Source organism: Cydia strobilella, chromosome 11, assembly GCF_947568885.1.
Source record: "Cydia strobilella chromosome 11, ilCydStro3.1, whole genome shotgun sequence".
NCBI classification, from domain to species: Eukaryota; Metazoa; Arthropoda; class Insecta; order Lepidoptera; family Tortricidae; genus Cydia; species Cydia strobilella.
Genome location: NC_086051.1, coordinates 18,544,250 through 18,568,186, shown reverse-complemented (window position 1 = coordinate 18,568,186; position 23,937 = coordinate 18,544,250). Strand labels below are relative to the sequence as shown.

Genomic DNA, 23,937 nt, shown 5'->3' with positions numbered 1-23,937 from the left:
CTTTTTCATTACGCTTTACGTATAATGTAATCTATAAATAAATGGGTTATACAAAGATTTTGAAATAAAAGATTTCACCACTGTGGACAAAACTTAATGTACAGCTTAATTGTGTGCAATGTGCGTAATGCATATATGAAAGAATCGTAAAATTTGTACGGATTAATGTTCAATTAGAAATTAGGCTTTTACTTAACTTTGGATATGTCCACAAGAGATACTTGAACCTAATTGCGATTGTGTGTAAATGGTGTGTAATAATCATAAAAACATTTTAATAAGGTACATTTTTAAATTAAGTAGTCAGTACTTTTTTTAACATTTTTAACGGCGTCCTAGCCTAGTCGGCAGTGACCCTGCCTACGAAGCAGCAGGCCCCGGGTTTGAATCCTGGTATGGGCATTTTTTTGTGTGTTCATCACAGATATTTTTTCCTGATTAATTAAGGTTTTCTGCATATTTAAGTATTTATCTATATCTATCTTAATATTTGGTGGTATATCGTCTCGGTAGGTCAATTTATGTAATAAAATTGTCATTTATTTATAATATTTATACTATGTATATTTTTAAAGTCATAGATGTTTATTGAATAAAATACTTTATTTATTTATTAATAGGTACCTCAATGGCTAAACAACAATTTAAGGTTTCTAATCTTGTGGGTGATGGTCTTCTAGCTATCTTTCACATGGCTATTTGGTATCTTGAATACACTGGAGATTTCATGCTAACTATTAACTTTTCGTAGGTACTTACTATGTACTCTGGATTATTTATTGCGCTGTTTATTATTATACAAATTCATTGCTACTTACTGCAATGAGAAAATGCAGAAAAGCCACACTTTAGATTATTAATGCATTGTATTTCTTTATCACTCTCTTAATTTTTATCTACACTTGTCATATTTTAAAAGCTTTGTCTAGATCCTGACTTATTTCTTTGACCTTTGCAACTTAGGTCTCAATCCCAATTGTTAATAAAGTGTTTCTATTCTATTCCATTCTTAAGATTTCTTCTCACTTTCTTTATCCATTATCAAAATCCCATTGATCAAAACATTTGAAAGGGCACTTTCTAAGCTTACGGCTGTCGTATTAGTATTGTGTATATTGTGCATGTTGTACTATTCAGACTGGTGAGTGAATGAATGTTTAAGGATGTCTATTGAAGCCCACGTTGCATTGCAAGCATTGGGACTGGAATTAATGAATGAACTGCTAAAAGGTTTAAAGCTTTTGTTTGACTTGTTTGGATAAGCGTGCTTAAATGAATAAGTAAGGTAATAACTAAAATCTTAAGTGTTTGTAAGTAATATTTACGCATGTGATGGTCGTATTTCGTGGGATAGTCGAGAAATAGTAAAGAATTAGACCAATAAAGGTGTGCGGTTGCTTCAAGGCTTACATCTCAGTAACTGGTGTTATTTTAATAGTCATAATCAAAGTGTTATAGATTTTTGCACATACCTACATCTACTGATACTACCTACTAAAATAGTTACAAGTACTTTGACTTGTAAAGTATAAGCGCTGGTGGCCTAGCGGTAAGAGCGTGCGACTTTCAATCCGGAGGTCGCGGGTTCAAACTCCGGCTCGTACCAATGAGTTTTTCGGAACTTATGTACGAAATATCATTTGATATTTATACCAGTCGCTTTTCGGTGAAGGAAAACATCGTGAGGAAACCGGACTAATCCTAACAAGGCCTAGTTTCCCCCTCTGGGTTGGAAGGTCAGTTGGCAATCGCTTTCGTAAAAACTAGTGCCTACGTCAATTCTTAGTATTAGTTGTCAAGCGGACCCCAGGCTCCCATGAGCCGTGGCAAAATGCCGGGATAACGCGAGGAAGATGATGATGACTTTGACTTGTAAAGTATTTATAGAGCCCTAATAATGACGACTGTATGATTGTTTTGGCGCGGTTCGCTGTGCAACACATCATTGCAGTTGATTATACATTTTTTCAAAGTTTTTGACTACTATCATGTAGCTTAAGTAGAAAAATTACCCCACATAAATTTACTTAGTAAGGTTAGGTGTATGTATTTTTGGAACTCCTCCAAATATCACATTGAATCCAATATCAAGGCAACAACGTACAGTCCTACAAAACTAGGTGCCAAGCCAACGAATGGTATTTGTCAATAAACGGGTGCTTTACCCTGTCTGTCTGCCTGTGTGTCTGTCTAAGCGAATGCTCGTTTTATGGGATCGTTTGAAATAAAACTGTTTATGTAATCATGAAAACTAATTATTATTTAGGGCCCTTTGTTTCGTTGCGCGCTGTCCGATCTAAATTAAACCTTTGGTTGGTTCACGACCAAACCCCGGGCGCAATCGGTGTTCGAAGTACGAACAGACTTTCCATCGTGTTGGTTCACGACCAACCCCCAAGATAATTTTTTCCTTCGTGTTGGTTCACGACCAACCCCCAGGATGATTTATTCCTTCGTGTTGATTCTCGACCAACCCCCAGGATGATTTATTCCTTCGTGTTAGTTCTCGACTAACCTCCAGGATGATGAACAATTTTAATAACAAATATATTGCACAACGAATACGAAACGAATAATCCCACAGCTTACGTGTCGTATTCTCGTATAAATCGTATAATGACTGCACTAACTTTGAAACAAAATTATGATTTTACGTGCGTTCGTTGCCTCGCAAGAATAAAGAATGAGCAATGGCGGCAAGCCGCGCGCCCCATGAAGACTAGGGGGAAAAGTAGGGATAGACCTGTTTGAGTTAAAGTTTTTGCTACCCACTTTAAACATGCGATGAGTTGGCTAGTAGGTTAAATGACTACCTGGTTTTTATATCTTCGAATGAAGCTTACTCATATAATACTGATCGAACTTCACTTTGAAGTTCGTTTGATCATGTAAAACTAACGTATTGATCCGTCGCGTGTTGGTTTCACTGCGAGGTTAAAGGCTGAAGTTAATTTAATATACCAACATTGTACACATATTAGGTCTTATGAGTAAATGGACTCTAGAATAAATTAGGTATATAGTCTAGCCTTAAATTCTGTCACTATACAGAAATGTACAGAACAACTATTTAGGTTTGAGGCGCGTCCCTCGGTCACGAAAAAGCATGTATTATTAAGGCACAGGGCGGACGTATAAGATTTACCTCCGACGTTTCGAGGACGGCGTTGTCCCCGCGCGTTGGCGTGGATGTAAATCTTAAAACGTAAATGTGGTATTTTCTGTAAAAAGGGACCTTATTGTCTATGGCGCTTACGCCATTATTAACGATGCTCCGATATAAATAAAATGGCGCGCGGCGCTGTGCGGCGTAAGCGCCATCGCCTTTTCATAGAAAATGCCCCAAATACGCGATTAAGTCCTATTGAGTATAGATTGCATGGCGCGAGGAAGCCGTATCGCCACATGTTATTATGTTAAACATAAACTAGTACGTGTTTCTAGAGCTCGTAAGGTGGCATTCGAATGTCAACCGCAGCTGCATTATCACGGTTTATGAGATACAGCCTGGTAAAAGACAGACGGACAGCGGGGTCTTAGTAATAGGGTCCCGTTTTTAGGGTTCCGTAGCCAAATGGCAAAAAACGGAACCCTTATAGATTCGTCATATCTGTCTGTCTGTCTGTCCGTCCGTATGTCACAGCCACTTTTTTCCGAAACTATAAGAACCATACTGTTGAAACTTGGTAAGTAGATGTTGTGAACCGCATTAAGATTTTCACACAAAAATAGAAAAAAATACAATAAATTTTGGGGGTTCCCCATACTTAGAACTGAAACTCAAAAAATTTTTTTCATCAAACCCATACGTGTGGGGATCTATGGATAGGTCTTCAAAAATAATATTGAAGTTTCTAATATCATTTTTTTCTAAACTGAATAGTTTGCGCGAGAGACAATTCCAAAGTGGTAAAATGTGTGCCCCCCCCCCCCCTGTAACTTCTAAAATAAGAGAATGATAAAACTAAAAAGAATATATGATGTACATTACCATGCAAACTTCCACCGAAAATTGGTTTGAACGAGATCTAGTAAGTAGTTTTTTTTTTAATACGTCATAAATCGTAAACCGCAATTTACCTTTCACTCACGTTTCAAATAAAAAATACATTGTTTAAATTGTGTAATGTACGGAACCCTCGGTGCGCGAGTCCGACTCGCACTTGGCCGGTTTTTATCCTTTGGGTACGGAACCCTAATAATATTAGTGGACCTAGTATCGTATAAAATTCGCAAGACATTATAAATTATAAAAGCAACTTGATGACTAACGTGAAAGCGCAATCGCTGACAGATTTATATGTAAATACAGCTTTAGAAATAACTTTTATGAGTTATTCCTCGATTACCGGGATGGATTGTATTATCACCCAGTTTTGACAGATTGTACCTACCTTAGCGTTCACTAGAAATCTCTTCTAATACATCAAATTGATTGATTTATTCCGGTAGGTAGGTACCTACTTACCTAGTCAACATTCATGGAAGCGGATGAGAATACGCGCCATAAGTAGCCATTATTTAATAGTTTGACACAAAGACATATTATTATTATACAGTTAGAAAAAGTTAATGGGCCCTGGAGGGAAAGTGCAGTAAAACCTTAAGTTAGGTAATTTTACTTAAAGGAAACTTTTATTTATAAAAAGGAAAAACTGCATCCAAAGATTTTTTTAAATTCGCTTGTCTCGTCCGGGAATCGAACCGGCTTAAAATTCAAAAAATATTAAACGTTTTGTTTCTTTTTAAAAACAAAAGAATGTTTCCTTTGAGTAAAATGAGCTAACCCCGCTAATGGCCGTAGTCGATTTTAGAGCAAAAATTTTAAATTGATAGATTTAGTCGTTGAAATTATTTTTATTTTTTATTTTATTATACACGTTTTGTTACGTAATATCTAAATAACAAGTATTGGTTTCTATTAGCACGTCTTCTCATCTTGCCTTTCAATAATGAGGTCGCAAGCGTGCGTCACCGGTAATATATAAAAAGAAGGGGCAGTTTTTCAAAATTCATCAAAAATGTATGGTGGTAAATTATACAAATTGATGTATATGAATAGTTTTAGCAAATGTTGTAGATTGTTTAAGTATCAAAATTACGTTGAAATTAAGTCGATTTTCAGAGAAATTGTCACTTGTTTTGAAGTAATTTCTGGAGAAAATTGATTTCGTCTAACTTTCATTTACACTACTTCAAAGTCATAATAATAAAAATGTAGTCTGATAAACGTCAAGTACAGGATATGTGTAATACAAAATTACCATGTTTAGCTGTCCAAACTGTACGAAATTTACAAATAAGAGCGACAAAATCAGTGCTTTACGCGCGTTTACCTAAACGTCCATCAGAAAAGCAAACATTACTAATTTAGTGAGTCTGTTTTCAACAAATTGATCTGATAAAAGGTAAGATAAGAAGATGCGCTAATAGAAACCAGTACTTGTTATTTCAATTAGGTAACAAAAGGTGTACAATTTCACCGACAAAATCTATCAATTTTACATTTTTGCGACTAAAATCGACACCGGCCTCTTAAGGTCTTAAGGTAAGTACTTTCCCTCCTAGTATCTGCTCTGCCCCACCATTATAAAAAACAGACGCTTTGGAAAGTCAATTTTCAAACCCCACGCAAAAGAGGGGTGTTATTTATATGTGTGTCTGTCTGTCTGTGGCATCGTAGCTCCAACGGATGCGCCGATTTCGATGCGGTTATTTTTTTTACATGAAAGCGAGTTTCCTTGCAGTGATTCTAAGCTATGTTTGATAGAAATCGATAGAGCAGGTTGAATAGTATTAGCTCTTTTCCAAAATTATGTAAGATATTTTTGGCATATAATGGATTTTGTTGGCATATAGCGTAGGGGTTTTAAATTTTTTTAATTTCATAGTTGCGTGAGAATACGGTATTGTTTACGAGTTTTCATATGGTTGCTATTTACTGCTGTTAGTGTAGTGCGGTAGTACTAATACCGGTGGCAAACCAGTATAATTAACATGTTTTTCTACTCGTCGACCGTAATGGTTGAATTAAGATTTCGTATACTAAACTGCAATTGGGTACTTTCATGTATGGGCTCCCAACTATAATATTCATTTCGATACAGTTTAGTCAACTATAATGAAATTGACCAATCACAGCTCGCCAAAATCGAGAAAAAGACTGTCGAAAAATTTAATTTAGCTTGAGCAAGTACCAGGGCCTCATGAGTTACGAGAAGATGACAATCAATATGAAAGTCGCTAGAGACCTCATACTATTGTCACTGTGACAAGGTACAAAATGGGTCCCAAATTAAAATCTTTGTACTTATTCCATGAAACAAAGACTTACTATTAAACGACAATCCATACTAATATTATAAATGCGAAAGTCTGTCTGTCTGTCTTTCTGTCTGTGTGTTCCCTCTTCAATTTAGAGAAATTTGGCATAGAGATAGGTTGAGTCGCTGAGAAGGACATAGGATAGTTTTTATCCCGAAAATCATCCCTTAAGAAAGTAAAAAGCGGGGTGGAATTGAGATAATTAATGAAGTGCCTGCTAATTTGTGTGCATATGCTCAAATTGAATTATTGCTATGAGATTTTTTCCAGGCGCTACTTTAGCTGCTGTTACTAAGTCCACGCAGACGAAGTCGCGGGCAAAAGCTAGTACTTAATATTAAAGAGACAGTGGACATTTTCAGAGATCATGTGTGTTTTTTATTGTCGCAAAAAAAGCCAAAAAAAAAGACTAAGACTGTAAGTTCTTTATTGTACATATGTCAGAAGCAAGCTTGAATACGCGTCTTAAATTTGGAACCCACATTATAATATTTATATTAACAGAATAGAACGTATACAGAAAAAGTTTGTAAAATACCTCTACTTTAAATTGAAAACCCCCTATAATTCATCAAATTATGATAATGTTTGTAAAAAACATCACCTTCTCCCACTACATAAACGTCGACAGATTGCGGATATTACATATATACTCAAAATTTTAAATGGTAACATTGATTGTCCTGAATTGCTCGCTAAGCTCTTCTTCAATACTCCATCTAGACCTAAAAGATACTTCCCTCCCCTCTCAATTCCATTTTCATCACGTAATTACAGAAACAATAGCGTTCCATTGCGAGCTGGTAAAAGTCTAAATGAACTAACGAAAGAGTGTGATATTGACGTTTTTAATAGTAACATCACAACTATAAGACGGATTCTGGCAAACAAAGTGAGCGAGTCGTATGCGATAGCATACTCATAATAATATTATTGTATCGATTGATGTATTTTATTAATAAGTTTTGTTTTTCTTAGCTCAGTATATTAAGAGTATTGAATTGTGGGTATTTAATAAGTAGGTATTCACATTTTGAAATTAGTATTAGTTGAATACGTTGTAAAATTTTAGTGCTAACCACCAATTATGTGTTAACTTGTTGCTATTGGTGGGAACCTATAATTGGCTTTTTGTTATTTATTTATATAACTATTGTATAATTGATAGCTGTTGGTTCTCCGAAAAATAAATAAATAAATAAAATAGTTCACACGTAAAAATGCGTATTAAGGAATGCATATAAGTTTGTTCTCACCGCCTTACCTATTATAAGACCAATAGGTTTGTTTGAACCACCGCCTGGCCAGCTATCGCGTATTCTCAAAATAAAACACCGTTAGAATATCTAAAACAGTTACTCAATTAAAAAGCAATTGTTACACGAAATTGACGGTACGGTAATATGCCTATTTCCTACACAAGGTAATGTTGAGCCCCGTAAAAACTAAAAATCGTGTTGCGTGTTGCGTGTTCCGTTGAGAGTAATATCAACATATGCACTGATCAAGAATATACCTTATCACCTTGTATTAAAGTTTACGAATGGTCAGTTACGTATTTTCGTGATGGGTGGCGTTAAAATTCTAAACTAAGACAGATTTAGACTTATATATATAATTTTCTAAGTCCGGCTTTATTTTTTGGCTTCTGTATAATTTTTTTTGGGGGTTCACAAATGTTGTAAAAATATATTATTTATATACACGCCTCTAAGACACTAACGGACGTGTAAATATTATCATACACAGTGGCTAAAAAATAAGTGCATTCCCGTTGCCAGGGAGGTTTTGGGATAATAATGAGCAACTTTTACTATGGGACCAACCCCGAAATCGCGAAAAAAAATTTGGCTGTTTCATACATTTTGGCTGGTCCATTTTTTATGGGAGGGTAACTTTTTTTAGCGATTTCGTGGTTGGTCCTATAGTATAAGCTGCTCAGTATAATCCAAAAACGTCTCTGGCACTTATTTTTTAGCCAACCTGTATACTTGAAACGTTGTCTTGTAGAGATATTTGTGAACTCGATCGTACTGCAGTTCTGTCGTTCTAAATGTCATAATTTTGCATATACTAAACCCCTTATTCATAAAACTTTACAGGCCTGATTTAGTTAAATTATGTTTTATCCCTTTCTTACAAAAACATAAGTCAAAATGACAGATTACAATTTGATATTGCGCCGCCTACAAGTTATCTGCTTTGCTCGAAGGTTGACTGGTAGAGAATACCTTGTAGCATTAAGTCCGCCTTTTGTACATTTGTATTTTCTTTTGTGCAATAAAGATTAAATAAATAAATAAAGACAAACGATTCGTAGCTAATTCAGGCCAGTAACGCGTTTAATAATAACGCTATTAACCTTTACCTCTGTGTTATCTTATCAATTATCATGTTTATTTTTAATATGTATTATCGATTTTTGCAGTATCATACTATTAATAATTTCAACAAACATGTAACGATAGACTACGGTAGTAAATATCGACCATAATTAAAATAGAACAGTAAAGTCTGCATGCATTAAGATCGCGGTCGCTGCGGTTAAACTGACCTGAGTGAACCTTATGCGACGTTGAGGCGTTTTATGTTAAGGTTACCTAATACCTACCTAAGTAGGACCTAAGCCGCTTTCGGACGATCTTCGACGGCCTGCTAGTCACTTCTGTAGACAATACAATCAAAGACTCGGGTATTACGTTTTCATTATTTGAATCTCAAGTTTAGTAGGTACTGAAAATAATATGTGACGTTTTCAATCAAAAGGTACCACATTGTCAGTTGTCGATAAGGTTGATTTCTAACTGAAGCTATATGGAAATAGCGCCTTACTGACAAGCGACAATAAGTACCCTTTTGGTTGAAAATGGCACATATGTTCCGCCTGTAAAGCGAGGTTTAGACTAGCAAGAACTTACATGCAATGTACGTTACATTGCTGACTAATAAGGTAAACTGCATTCAAAATGTTTATCAGATACCGCAATGTAATGAAAATTGCATGCAAGTTCATGCTAGTCTAAACCTCACTTTAGGGTCTCTTCTTCTTCCTAGCATTTATCCTGGCTTATTGTCACCGGCTCATGGGATCCTGGGGTCCGCTGCTTAGCAACTAATCTCTAAAATTGGCGAAGGCATTAATTTTTACGCTACTGTCATGTCATCTGACCTTCCAACTCCTTCAGATTTTTTCCTTCACCGGATAGCGATAGGTAAATATCAAATGACATCGTACATAAGTTCCGAGAAACCATAGAGAAACTCATTGGTTCTAGCCAGGGTTTGAACCCGCGACCTCCGAATGGAAAGTCGCACGCTCTTATTACCGCTAGGCCACCAGCGCAAGGGTGCAGCGTAAAAATAACCTTTGCTATGTCTACAGGAAAGACGCGAACGAGTTAAGCATGCAATAAACTGTGTATAACCTAAATAAACCCTCAGCTTAATTTCAAAACGATTCCGACTAACGATGGATTAATGTCCGATTTTCGGTGGAAGAAATCGTTTCGATATTGGCTCCCCGATAGCATGTATCGCTTCGCTTGAATCGCATGTTTTTTATTATCTTAGTAGACGTAAATACTGTAAGTAGGCATCTAAGTGTATGGCAACATGCTTGTCTGTAGCACAGAATAAGTAATAGTATTATCATACAGAACGGCCACGCACCGCCCCGCCCCTACTCGAATTACCTCGCCCCGCGACAGAAATCTGGCGGACTTCTGGCGTACTCTCATTACTACGCCAAAAATTATGAGCGTTTCAACCGCTCAAAAAATTTCAACATTTTAAATATTTTTTAATAAAATAATGTTAAGGTTTACAAAAGTATGTTTATCATTTCCGGTGTTCCAACGATATAAATTATGAATCCAAAAATAAAAATAAATTCATGCATGGAGCTAATTCTCAAAATTTACTATTCAGCGACGACGACGGGGAATAAGTACCTATTTGTAAACTTCATTCAAACATTAATGGTCAGTGAAGTATTTGTTACTGCGAATGTTTACCGCCATGACGGCTAGGTGACCTTCCTAGTTTTTTGTCAATATTGACCAGATGCTTCCGTAAATATGCCAGAAATATGCGTTTGCTTTACTGGTACTAGAGAATAGCGGGAATGAGCGCATACTTTTTAGATCTTTGGTAAACATCTCACACGCCATCACATATCGCATATCGGAGCGGCCGAGCTGTTCACAATATCTGAACACGCACTCTAACGCCCTGACAATAAAGGCGTGTTCAGATATTTGTGAGCGCCTTAGCCGCTCCGATATATCTGATGGCGACTGTACCTATTTAAATAGTGAGGTGTGATAGATCAAGAAAATATTTATACCTTTGCGTTTGATTATAGCGATTGGTTATTTATCATTCGGGCGAGCGTTTCGGTCATACTTGTTTGTATGTACCTATATATACTTACCTATTGGCACGAGCGAGACGCACGGGCGAATGATGATGAAATGGTGATGAAATGTCATAAAATGTTGACATCAAAATTTAGTTTTTGACGATCGACGGTCTCCTTGTGTTAATACGTCATTTGAAATTGTGGCTTTCCATAAAGAAGGGTCCTTATGATCCATAAGCATAAGGATGGACCCTTATCTGATTGAAACGTTACGTGGTTTTCTCTAATGACATGGAAAGCCGCAATTATACTCGTTATTACATCAGCCAAATTTAAAATCAAGAAATCAGTTCTAAAAGCATCTATCGGATTGTGATGCAAACACTTACCCTATTTTCCTAATTACAGAATTAATAAACTACACACAACCTGTGTACGTTTGGAGAGATGACCCCAACTCACGGGCTAACACTATTAAAGAGATTATCCAGCGAGCGACGTCGAAGGAAGATTGGCCTCAGGTATGCGGTTTTGTTATTAGTGTCGGTCGAATTTTATAATAAATTTAACGCCTAATATTCTAAATGGCTAATATCTAACTGGGTGATATTAAATCAAAATATTGAAAATCTTTCCCATATAGTTAATTTTATTTTTGCGGTGCGCTTTTTTGTGCTTTTCAGTCACGAGCGCGTTTAGTGGACTGTATTTGACTGATTCTGCGGATGTAAAATAGTGAAAGGAAAAACAGAGGGGAAAATGGGAAATTCACACTCACTTACTTGAAAAATGTTCGTTTTGGGAATGCCGGCACGTGTGTTCCTTGCGATCACCACATGAGAGCTGACTTTTCACCAAGGCCTTGGACTTTTCTCGTTGTCTTCGACAAAACACTCATCACACACGTTCATTATACGGATTGTTCGATTAACACATAAATTACACAGATTTTTCTTGATTAGAGACGAGAGGATTCGACACGGAACGCTCAAATCGCCATATTGGATTGGAGACAATTGCTCCGCTAGATGTCGCTCGCAGCACGAGTGCGAGCGAAACAGCAATACACAAGAGTGTGAATATGAGGGAGCGGATGAGGTATAGGAGGATTTTTTAAGGGCGTACAAAATCTAATTATTTACTAAAACGAAACTTAACATCCCCCCGGGCTTGAAGGATTCCCTTCAAAAAAAAAAAATAGAAGTTTAATATAAAAATAGAAATAAATGAATACTAAGTACCCACCCAGTTATGCTTGACTTAACTATAAACTAAGTATCAATAAAAACAGTTAGTACTAATAAAGTTAACATAAATGAACTCTACTGCGTAGGCAGTGGGCATAACCGCACTATAGGTCGTTCCAATTTAACTCCTCGCGCTTGCACCTCCGCAACTCGTACGACTCCGTCTCGACCAGGAAAAACACGCGTTATAACGCCGATAGGCCATTGCAAGGGCGGTGCATTATTCACGTTGATAAGTACGACAGTTCCTACGGCTAATGGCTTAGCTGGAGTATTCCATTTTTCCCTGCTCTGCAAGTTGTGAAGGTATTCAGTTCGGAAACGCTTCCAAAAAGATTGGACAATTGAATCTAACAACGAATACCGGGTTAAAAGGTCCGTTCGTTCCTGACTCAAATCGGCTGCGGGTAAGTGCTGCAAGGGTGCAGTACATATGAAATGAGCGGGGGTCAGAGCAGTAGGTTCCGATGGGTCGGAACTCAAAACGTAAAGAGGTCTACTGTTCAGCTGACTCTCGATCTGAATTGTCACCGTCAATAGTTCCTGATAAGTCAGAATTTGTTTGCCTATGACGCGGTGAAGATGCGTTTTAAAGCTTTTAATATTACTTTCCCAAGCGCCTCCGAAGTGAGGTGCGTTGGGAGGGTTTAAGCGCCAAGTTATACGATGCTTTAAGAGCTCCTCGCGAAACATTTTGTAATAATCTTCGGTGTTAAGAAAAGAATAAAGTTCTTTAAAATAAGCCTTAGCGCCTACGAAGTTTGTTCCATGATCACTATATAACACCTGACACGGCCCACGGCGGGAAATAAATCTTTTGAAGGCATCTAAGAATGCCTCAGAACTGAGCGACGAGACGAGTTCAGTATGAACGGCCTTTGTCACCATACAGATGAAAAGACACAGCCATGCCTTTTGGCTTTTTGCCCCACGCTTTCTGACCATGGTAATGTTGAAAGGACCGGCGTAATCTACCCCCGTATGCGTGAATGCTTTACTTTCATTAACGCGACACTCTGGCAGGTCTGCCATAGAAGGGAATGTATTGGTCGGATTAACTCTGAAACAAGCGTTACATTTGTGAAAGCGCTGTCTCACAATTCGACGTGCTGACAAAATCCAATATTTCTGTCTCAAAATAGAAAGCAAAAGGTGCGGGCCGGCGTGCAAGTGTTCGCGATGGAAAAAATCAATTAAAATTTCAATAAGGTGCCCTTTCTTGGGCAACACTGCGGGATGTTTACTACAATAATCCAGAGAAGAGTTGCCTAGACGTCCTCCCACTCGTAGAACGTCATCAGTGACAAAAGGAAATAATTTGCGAAGTGAGGGTGAGCATACCTTGCCATTTTTAATATTGCGTAAATCATCAGCAAATGAAATTTGTTGAATGACCTTGACCACGAACAATTCTGCCGCGTCCAGGTCAGAGGCAGTGATTTCGCCGCCTCGAGGTAGTTTTTTGATGAATCTTAAGACATGGACAACTGATTTAAGAAACCGGTGCCATGAAGAAAACCTTTCACCCAACTCCAGAAGCCAGTGACTGCTGTTGCTTTCATTAGTAGCAACAAAAGAGACAACCTTTTCCTCAGAAAGTGCCTTAGCTGTGGGCGAGAACTTAGTTATAGGCCATTCGTTAACTGGTAAGGATGCCCAGGACGGACCGTTAAACCAGAGATTATGGTCCTTTAAGCGGGAGGGAAGTAGTCCACGAGACAAACAATCTGCCGGGTTCTCAGATCCGGACACATGATAGAAATGCTCCGGTGCGTAATTTGCCTGACATTGAGCGATGCGGTTGGCTACATAGGTAGCGAACCTATGCGGTGACGAGTGCACCCAGCATAAAGCGACCTCTGAGTCTGAAAATGCGTAGACATCATTAATGCTGTGGCGTTCTGATAATGTGTCATGGACGACACGAAGCAGCTTTGACATTAAAACAACTGCACAAAGTTCCAGACGCGCAACAGTCACCGTCCTCACCGGTGTTACTTTCGAGCGGGAGCAAATTAAGCGTGTGACGGGATGTTGATTGTCCGTAACGACGTGTGCGTAGATGACACAGCCATACGCCTTTTCACTTGCGTCAGCAAAAGCAATAAGTGTTACCTTTGAGGTTTTTTCAATGCCTAGATGTCGAGAAAATTTTATGTCAGAAATAAGAGGCAGCTCGCTGACAAACTGGTGCCATAAACATAAAATGTGCTGAGGAGGCAAATCATCCCAGCCTTGTTTCAACAGCCACAACTCCTTTATGAGGAGTTTCGAATAAAGAATAGCGGGCCCTACTAGGCCAAGAACGTCATACAAGCGGGCGGTGGCAGAAAGAATAGCTCGTTTCGTGCCTGTAAGCGGAGGAGGTGAGACAGTGAAAACGAACTCATCAGACCCAGGAAGCCATTGAAGGCCAAGTATCTTAAGAGAGCCGCTGTCGTCGAAAGAGACGGATTCAGGCTGGCGATGGGTTGCGGGAATGTGTTCTAGCAACTGAGGAGAGTTGCTAGTCCATTTAACTAAATCAAACCCACCAGCCTTGAATAGGCTAATTAACTGGGTCGCTGTCGTAACTGCTTCCTCGTGGGAAGAAGCAGATGAAGCTAGATCGTCCATGTAAACGTCTCGTTCGAGGACATCGGCTGCGAGCGGGTACCTATCACGTTCGTCGCTAGCGAGCTGACGAAGTGTGCGCAATGCAAGGAATGGAGAAGATCGAAGACCGAAAGCGACACGGTTAAAACAGAAGGTATTTAGCGGTTCCTCGGGCGAAAAGCGATATAATATCCTTTGAAAGGAGCGGTGCGGAGGATGTACTTCGATACATAAGTACATTTGCCGAACATCGGCGAAAAAGGCAATGCGGAATATGCGGACGTTCAGAAGAATCTGAAAAATATCCGCCTGCAAGTTGCAACCAGTATGTAGAAGGTCATTCAAGGACAGACCGCTGTCCGTCTTACAACTTCCATCCAGTACTAAGCGCACTTTAGTAGTGCTTTTGTCGTTGCGAATTATCGGGTGATGCGGTAGATGGAAACCTGGACCGAGGAGTTCCTCAGGAGGAACCAGAGAAATAATTCCCTTATCCAAATAATCGAGAATAATCTCATTATAACTTTTATGAAGTTGCGGGTTGCGAGAAAACTTATTTTCGAGCATTAAAAATCTCTTTTTTGCGGTTAGAAAGGAATTGCCTAAAGCGTTAGGACTTTCTTTGAAAGGAAGGTCCACAGCGTAAGAACCATTATCGTTACGCGTTGTAGTTGTGGTAAATATTTGTTCACATGCCTGATCGTCAGGGCTTAAAAACCTTTTATTTGGAACTTCTTCTTGAGCCCAAAACTTTTCCAAACTTTCGTTAAGCGGTTCATGCGTGAACGCACAGAAGGCGCGCGTCTCGGAGTGTGGTGAGGACGGCCAATTGCTGTCTCCCATAATTAAATAACCTAGAGTAGTCTCTATGGCTGCCGGTATGCCAACGTTGCGAATTTTGTGATCCCGTAAAATTTCGACAAAGAAATTGACACCTAAGAGCATTTCAATAGGTCCGGGTTCATAAAAGCTATCGTCTGCCAGAGGTAAATTTTCAAATAATTTTATTACCGATAAATCTAACGACTCCTCCGGTAATTCTGACGTAATCCTTTCAATTACGAGCGGTTTTGCTGAGTAGACATGAGGATTGTCAAACCTAGAGCTAAACTTTACCGATGCAAGACCGAATATTTTTTCTGAAATATTTCCGATGCCTTTAACGTTCGAGTAACGATTTTTATTTGAAATTGGTAAAGATAAACGTTTGCAACAGTCAAGAGTAATATAATCCTTTTGCGATCCAGGATCAATCAAAACTCGCAAATATTCACCAGAAGCATGATTCGTTTCTATAAGTTTAACTTTTGCCGTAGCTAAAAGGGTTAAACAGTCCGCGTCATTAGATTCCGCCTCGCTGCTACAAGGCGCGTACGTTACATGGCTTAAAGTGGATCTAGTTTGCAAACTATTATCAACCGTATCTCCTTGAGCGCGCGGTTGCGTATCGTTTGTCGGTTTATGCACAGGTGTGCAAGCGAGTGCCGACGGCGGCACTAAACTGGAAGAACAGTTTTGCGGCGGCATTAAACTAGACTGTTTATTTACCGGCGAATTGAAATGAAGCAGTGTATGATGCCTAGATGCACACACACTGCAGGTTCGTTGAGAACTACAAGCGGACATTTTATGTTTGTAACTAAGACAATTATTGCAAACTGAATTCGATTTTACGAATTTATACCTTTCATGCGGTGTCATTTTTGTAAAAACGGAACACTGATACAAATGTTCATGTTTATCGGTTTTACACAACTGACAAATTGGTGTCTGGGCGGGTCGACTGACAAAAGATTTGGTTTGGATGTTTTTTGGAGTAGGTAAACCTTTATCATAACTAGTAGGTTTAGACGCGTGAAAAGTTTGTTTTGACAGCGAGTGAGGTACGACCTTGGTCTGCTCTTTGATAAACTCAACAAGGTTAGCATAAGACGGGCACTTTTCTTTACGATAAAACATTTCGAATAATTTAACAGATTCCGAATCCAATCTTTGTAATGCGAGATGTAAAAAGAGAAAATCTGCCAAGTCGTTTAACTTGAGCGCCTTTAGCGCCCTTACAGATGCGTCGAATCTGCATAGAAAGGCATCCAAATTTGCTTCCGACCCGGTCGGTATAGTTTTAAAATTCAATAATTGATTAGCGTAGCCAATAGCCAGCGCGCGTTTATCCTCATATTTATCAATAAGAGCTTGCCATATAATGAGATAGTTCTCACCTGTGGCCGGCAGTCCGGCACATACAGACTTCGCCTTGTCCGTCAATTTACCTACTAAAAACTGCACGCGTTCGCTGTCCGATAGACGCGGATTGTTATGAATGACACTTTTGAATTGCTCATAAAATAAAGGCCAATTCTGAATCTCACCGTTAAATGGTAACAATTCAATGGCGGGCAACTTATGTTTTACAGCATAAGATTGACTTTTTTGTACCTCATTCATATTATCCTTTATTTCAGCCTGCACGCGTTTTATTTGACAATACATCTCATCAAAAGCGATCAAAGGTTGATAATTAACTGTAGCGTTAGGTTTTTGTTGGATTAATCGCGAGTTATAAGTGTCCAAGACACGTTCAAAATCAGACCGCAACTGGTCCAAAGCCGCGACATTATTCACAAACAAATTGCGTTGTATTTCATCTTGTTGCGCCTTAAGTGACAAGGTATAAATATTTTGTAAACGCGTAAAATACGCATTACGTTTACCTTCGAGGATGACAAGTTCACCGGAGCCGGTGATGGCTGCATCTTTATCATCATCGGGCATGGTTAAAACTTGTTACTAAGCGGCAATTTACAACAAATATACCTACAGTAATTAATAATAACAGCGTACAGAAAGCGGCGGTAATTATTCAATACGGTACCAAATTAAACCTTAGTACAAATGAAATAAGAGCGAATTGAAATGCTAATATTATTTCGCGAAATTTAAACAAATAAGCAATGAAATTTATGAATTCACGTATTATAAACGACAAATACTCGATATGCAACTTAAAGTATTTAAAGTGCGTAAAATTATTAAAATCAATGCGGTTTGCGGGAAGAAGGTCGTAACTGTATGCGATACAAGTTGCGCTTACGACCTTTTATGTGAACTATGCAGTCGAACAATCTAGAACGAACGAACCTTCAAGTTTCGGGTAGATGTGATATAACTATGCGAAATACTTGTGTTTGAGCGATATTAATGAAATCTCGAACAACTGCGTTTCGAATGATAAAACTAGGTATAAATAACACTTACTTATAATGCCGATTTGCGGGAGCGAAAAACGAAATATCAAATTAGTTACCTGCGGTGCGGTATTGAGAAATGAATAAAAAAGGGAGAATAACTAATTTGATTAATCAAGCATAAAGTAGGTACTTAGCCCAGATTTATTTCGAAGTGAATAATAAGTAGTGTGATATTACTGTTATTTAAGAATAGGCTTATCACTTGATAATTAGATTGCAAAACTAATTGAATATCCGGTTCGAAGGACCAAAACTATGGGTGATATTAAATCAAAATATTGAAAATCTTTCCCATATAGTTAATTTTATTTTTGCGGTGCGCTTTTTTGTGCTTTTCAGTCACGAGCGCGTTTAGTGGACTGTATTTGACTGATTCTGCGGATGTAAAATAGTGAAAGGAAAAACAGAGGGGAAAATGGGAAATTCACACTCACTTACTTGAAAAATGTTCGTTTTGGGAATGCCGGCACGTGTGTTCCTTGCGATCACCACATGAGAGCTGACTTTTCACCAAGGCCTTGGACTTTTCTCGTTGTCTTCGACAAAACACTCATCACACACGTTCATTATACGGATTGTTCGATTAACACATAAATTACACAGATTTTTCTTGATTAGAGACGAGAGGATTCGACACGGAACGCTCAAATCGCCATATTGGATTGGAGACAATTGCTCCGCTAGATGTCGCTCGCAGCACGAGTGCGAGCGAAACAGCAATACACAAGAGTGTGAATATGAGGGAGCGGATGAGGTATAGGAGGATTTTTTAAGGGCGTACAAAATCTAATTATTTACTAAAACGAAACTTAACACTAACTGTAAATCAAAAAACAGTTACTTAACCTAACCTAAAAACTAATAGCATTCTGCTGTGCAAATCAGATTTTTTTGGGGGCGATTAAAAATATATCATTATGTGTGGCATGCATGAGACACACGCCGCGCCCCACTCTTCATCTAGCCGGCAATGCTTATGTATGTAGCATGGTCCAAAATTAGACAAACTTTCACTGGTTAATCACTTTTTTTCTTTATTTTAACCATTTCTGCCCGCTCTCCTTATTGCACGCGAATGCGTTCAGAATTAACGAATGTTAAAATTAATATAAGAAAAATACAAAATAGTACCCAAGTACTTACCTAGGTACTATGTGGTTTTTAGAGTTTAAAAAGTGTTAAAATTGCTTCTTCAATTACAATGCTTTGCTTGCTTGAAACTGATAATAAGCACTTGCAGCAAAAATCAACTTCGCTCTCTTGTTGCACAATGCAAGATTGATCGAAACCATGTGATTATTTATTAATTCCGTCGTTATTATTAATACTAATGCGGGATGAATGCTTGCGATTTGTCAGAATCTCGAAAATGGTAATAGAAGTAAATTTACGACTACATACAATAAAATTGTAAGGCTATTACCGAATAAACATTTTCAAATCAGTGTTCTGTTTTTTTCAATTTTGTTAGTTCAAATATAATCGAACATCAAAATAAAATAAATATTGAACACAGCTTTCAGGAATTATTCTAAATTAACATTTTTGATACTCGTTGCTATATAATGAGCAACGCTCAGCACTCGTAACATCTCGTACTAAAAATACTGATAAACGTCACATATCATCATCTATTTCCAGATCCTGATCTTCCCAGAAGGAACCTGCACAAACCGCTCCTGCCTCATCACCTTCAAGTCCGGCGGCTTCTACCCAGGTGTACCAGTCCAGCCGGTTACCATCCGCTATCCCAACGCCAGGGACACCGTCACATGGACCTGGGAGGGACCTGGAGCGTAAGTACTTTCTATATTTGTAATACTAGGTCTGACATTCTGGGAGGGAATTAATAAGGGAGGGAGTCAGGGGGAAGGGAAGGGAGGGAATTTAGTACGAAAAACTGGGTCCAGTCATGGTCAAGTAACAGTAGCCTTTTTGACTATATAAGTCCCACATTAAGGTCAATAAGGCTTGTGTTGTGGGTACTTAGATAACGATATATATAAAATGTATAAATATTTCTTCTTCTTCTTCTTTAAAAACATAGACAGCTATGACTTAGGAACAAATATTTTAGGATTTGAACCCGGGACCATCGGCTTCATATGCAGGGCCTTTAAGCACTTATATTTGTTGATGAACGCTGTTATTATAGGGAGCGTGCATGAACTAGACGCACAAGATGGCAGAACCTAGTATGCATACGTACGAGAACGGTAGATGGCAGCACTTGTTTTGGCAATGTACTTGTTTATGTTTCCGACTCAGGCCACAAGATGGCAGACCCTCTAACGCGCACGGCCCCTATTCCAATTTGGCTTTGCATTTCCAGATTGAAGCTGCTCTGGCTAACGCTGACACAAGTCCACAGCTCGTGCGAGATCGAGTTCCTGCCCGTGTACTACCCGAGCGAGGAGGAGCGACGGGATCCCAAGCTGTACGCCAGGAATGTACGCGATGTTATGGCTAAGTGAGTACCTACTAAGTTTATTTATAGGTACCTAATACACTTCCCTGTGGTACTCCATACGTTACATTTGGTTTCGTTTTCATTAAGGAAAACTTTGGCCAGTTCAGTGTTTTTCTCTCGGACCTTTTCAAGTATGATTTCATGAGGTTGAATAAATTGCACGTGTTGTGCTTTTGTGCATCAAAGACTTCTATTATAAATGTTTAGTTGATCGACATAATCAAACGCCTTCGTCGTATCCATGAGTATTTAAGTATGGCACATTTCAGTTTCACTTGTCCAAATTGGTGATAGGTAATGTGATATAATGGGATGATAAAATCGATGTAAATGTAACTGACTGATTTTTAAATGAATTTACTTTTTACTTTATATTATTGCAATTTTTTAAAAGTTTTGGAGAAGACAATAGGTATCATCTTCTTCTAAGTCGATCCCTCACTGCTGAGGATAGTGACTCCGCTTGCTAATTTTCCCTACGGCACCTCTCCACTTCTCCCTGTCGGTTGCTTTGTGGAAAGCGTTGCTTTACAGTATGATGTCCATCTGGGAGGATATTTTTGTCACACCATCTCGTTGGACTTGGTCCTCTAGGCCGTCTGCCGTCCACCTTTCCCACCTCCACAAGTCTCTCCAAGTTGTCAGGGTCTGCGAGCTATGTGATCGACGTATCTCAGTACTCGTTCATCAGACAATATCATACTTAATTTTATTTTTACCTAGGTATAATTTGCTGTTTTAATAGCGATGTCAGTGGCACTGTTACGGTTATTACAGTTTCGTCGCGGCCCTGCCTCGAGGTCGGAGCTATTACTTAACTTTACGGTAACAATAGATTCTAGACTACCTATAAATATCTATTGTCAGTTGACCTTGTCTTGAATTTCGATGCATGTACATACCTCAAGGCCAATGAAATTTGTGACCCGTATTTATCACTTTTGAGTGTACTTAATTCGAACGTTGACAGGTGGAACAGGCATAATTAAGACCGAAACTAATAAAACAAACAGCTTACTAAGTTGCACTATAAAATAAATAAATAAATAACAATGCTCATTTGTTTTTCAGAGCCCTCGGTGTCCCAGTGTTAGACTACACATACGACGACTGTCGACTGATTGCCAAAGCGAAGCAGCTGGGAATCCCAAGCGCCCCTTCTGTACGGGAAGTGGCCGAACTGAGAGCGCAACTTGGGTACCTAGACTCTTGTCCTTTTTTATTTATTTTGGGTTATATTTTTGACTCATTGATAAGTACGGCGACAAGCGGCAGAGTGCAGGGGCGAGTAATGTGCTGTCATCGCGTTTTTTACTCCTACGCATTGTGCCGCTGTCGCTGCCGCGAAATACCGTGGCCGAGCCGTTGCGCCGGGAGCGTCGACCGACACATGTTTTTGTATGAAACTGCCACTTTTTTCGTGGTTTTGTTGTCGATCGCATAATAAATCATGTCGTGATTAATATTAGGCATCAAGTTCGACACTAGTAAAGTTCAAATAAATAAACGTCATTCAGTATGATCTACACAATAACGTCTCTGAGTATGGCTTTCAAGTATGTGTTTAAAGTTTTCCTCGCATTCCAGGTTGGAGCGGTCGCAGATCGAGCTGCACCTGATCGCGCAAGGTGCCGCCCGCCGCGCGCGCTGGCTCGGCGCGGAGGAGCTGGCGCGCCGGCTCGGCGTGCAGCCGGCCGCGGACGACGCCCAGCGACTCGCTCAGCTGTTCACGCAGGTAACATGCACCTGGTCTCGGGCGCCGCGCGCGCTGGCTCGGCGCGGAGGAGCTGGCGCGCCGGCTCGGCGTGCAGCCGGCCGCGGACGACGCCCAGCGACTCGCTCAGCTGTTCACGCAGGTAACATGCACCTGGTCTCGGGCGCCGCGCGCGCTGGCTCGGCGCGGAGGAGCTGGCGCGCCGGCTCGGCGTGCAGCCGGCCGCGGACGACGCCCAGCGACTCGCTCAGCTGTTCACGCAGGTAACATGCACCTGGTCTCGGGCGCCGCGCGCGCTGGCTCGGCGCGGAGGAGCTGGCGCGCCGGCTCGGCGTGCAGCCGGCCGCGGACGACGCCCAGCGACTCGCTCAGCTGTTCACGCAGGTAACATGCACCTGGTCTCGGGCGCCGCGCGCGCTGGCTCGGCGCGGAGGAGCTGGCGCGCCGGCTCGGCGTGCAGCCGGCCGCGGACGACGCCCAGCGACTCGCTCAGCTGTTCACGCAGGTAACATGCACCTGGTCTCGGGCGCCGCGCGCGCTGGCTCGGCGCGGAGGAGCTGGCGCGCCGGCTCGGCGTGCAGCCGGCCGCGGACGACGCCCAGCGACTCGCTCAGCTGTTCACGCAGGTAACATGCACCTGGTCTCGGGCGCCGCGCGCGCTGGCTCGGCGCGGAGGAGCTGGCGCGCCGGCTCGGCGTGCAGCCGGCCGCGGACGACGCCCAGCGACTCGCTCAGCTGTTCACGCAGGTAACATGCACCTGGTCTCGGGCGCCGCGCGCGCTGGCTCGGCGCGGAGGAGCTGGCGCGCCGGCTCGGCGTGCAGCCGGCCGCGGACGACGCCCAGCGACTCGCTCAGCTGTTCACGCAGGTAACATGCACCTGGTCTCGGGCGCCGCGCGCGCTGGCTCGGCGCGGAGGAGCTGGCGCGCCGGCTCGGCGTGCAGCCGGCCGCGGACGACGCCCAGCGACTCGCTCAGCTGTTCACGCAGGTAACATGCACCTGGTCTCGGGCGCCGCGCGCGCTGGCTCGGCGCGGAGGAGCTGGCGCGCCGGCTCGGCGTGCAGCCGGCCGCGGACGACGCCCAGCGACTCGCTCAGCTGTTCACGCAGGTAACATGCACCTGGTCTCGGGCGCCGCGCGCGCTGGCTCGGCGCGGAGGAGCTGGCGCGCCGGCTCGGCGTGCAGCCGGCCGCGGACGACGCCCAGCGACTCGCTCAGCTGTTCACGCAGGTAACATGCACCTGGTCTCGGGCGCCGCGCGCGCTGGCTCGGCGCGGAGGAGCTGGCGCGCCGGCTCGGCGTGCAGCCGGCCGCGGACGACGCCCAGCGACTCGCTCAGCTGTTCACGCAGGTAACATGCACCTGGTCTCGGGCGCCGCGCGCGCTGGCTCGGCGCGGAGGAGCTGGCGCGCCGGCTCGGCGTGCAGCCGGCCGCGGACGACGCCCAGCGACTCGCTCAGCTGTTCACGCAGGTAACATGCACCTGGTCTCGGGCGCCGCGCGCGCTGGCTCGGCGCGGAGGAGCTGGCGCGCCGGCTCGGCGTGCAGCCGGCCGCGGACGACGCCCAGCGACTCGCTCAGCTGTTCACGCAGGTAACATGCACCTGGTCTCGGGCGCCGCGCGCGCTGGCTCGGCGCGGAGGAGCTGGCGCGCCGGCTCGGCGTGCAGCCGGCCGCGGACGACGCCCAGCGACTCGCTCAGCTGTTCACGCAGGTAACATGCACCTGGTCTCGCCCGCCGCGCGCGCTGGCTCGGCGCGGAGGAGCTGGCGCGCCGGCTCGGCGTGCAGCCGGCCGCGGACGACGCCCAGCGACTCGCTCAGCTGTTCACGCAGGTAACATGCACCTGGTCTCGGGCGCCGCGCGCGCTGGCTCGGCGCGGAGGAGCTGGCGCGCCGGCTCGGCGTGCAGCCGGCCGCGGACGACGCCCAGCGACTCGCTCAGCTGTTCACGCAGGTAACATGCACCTGGTCTCGGG

The 23,937-nt window shown here is 41.9% G+C and overlaps 1 protein-coding gene across 1 annotated transcript in view; it reads left to right on the top strand.

Annotated features, from left to right (window-relative positions):
* Positions 1-23,937, top strand: part of LOC134745623 (lysophosphatidylcholine acyltransferase) — a 67,434-nt gene that overhangs the window by 30,264 nt on the left and 13,233 nt on the right. Inside the window, exons 4-8 of the mRNA XM_063679730.1 lie at positions 11,093-11,205; positions 19,416-19,570; positions 20,107-20,244; positions 21,316-21,441; positions 21,832-21,979. Of these exons, the coding sequence (XP_063535800.1) occupies positions 11,093-11,205; positions 19,416-19,570; positions 20,107-20,244; positions 21,316-21,441; positions 21,832-21,979 (680 nt within the window). The remainder of the gene's footprint in view (positions 1-11,092; positions 11,206-19,415; positions 19,571-20,106; positions 20,245-21,315; positions 21,442-21,831; positions 21,980-23,937) is intronic.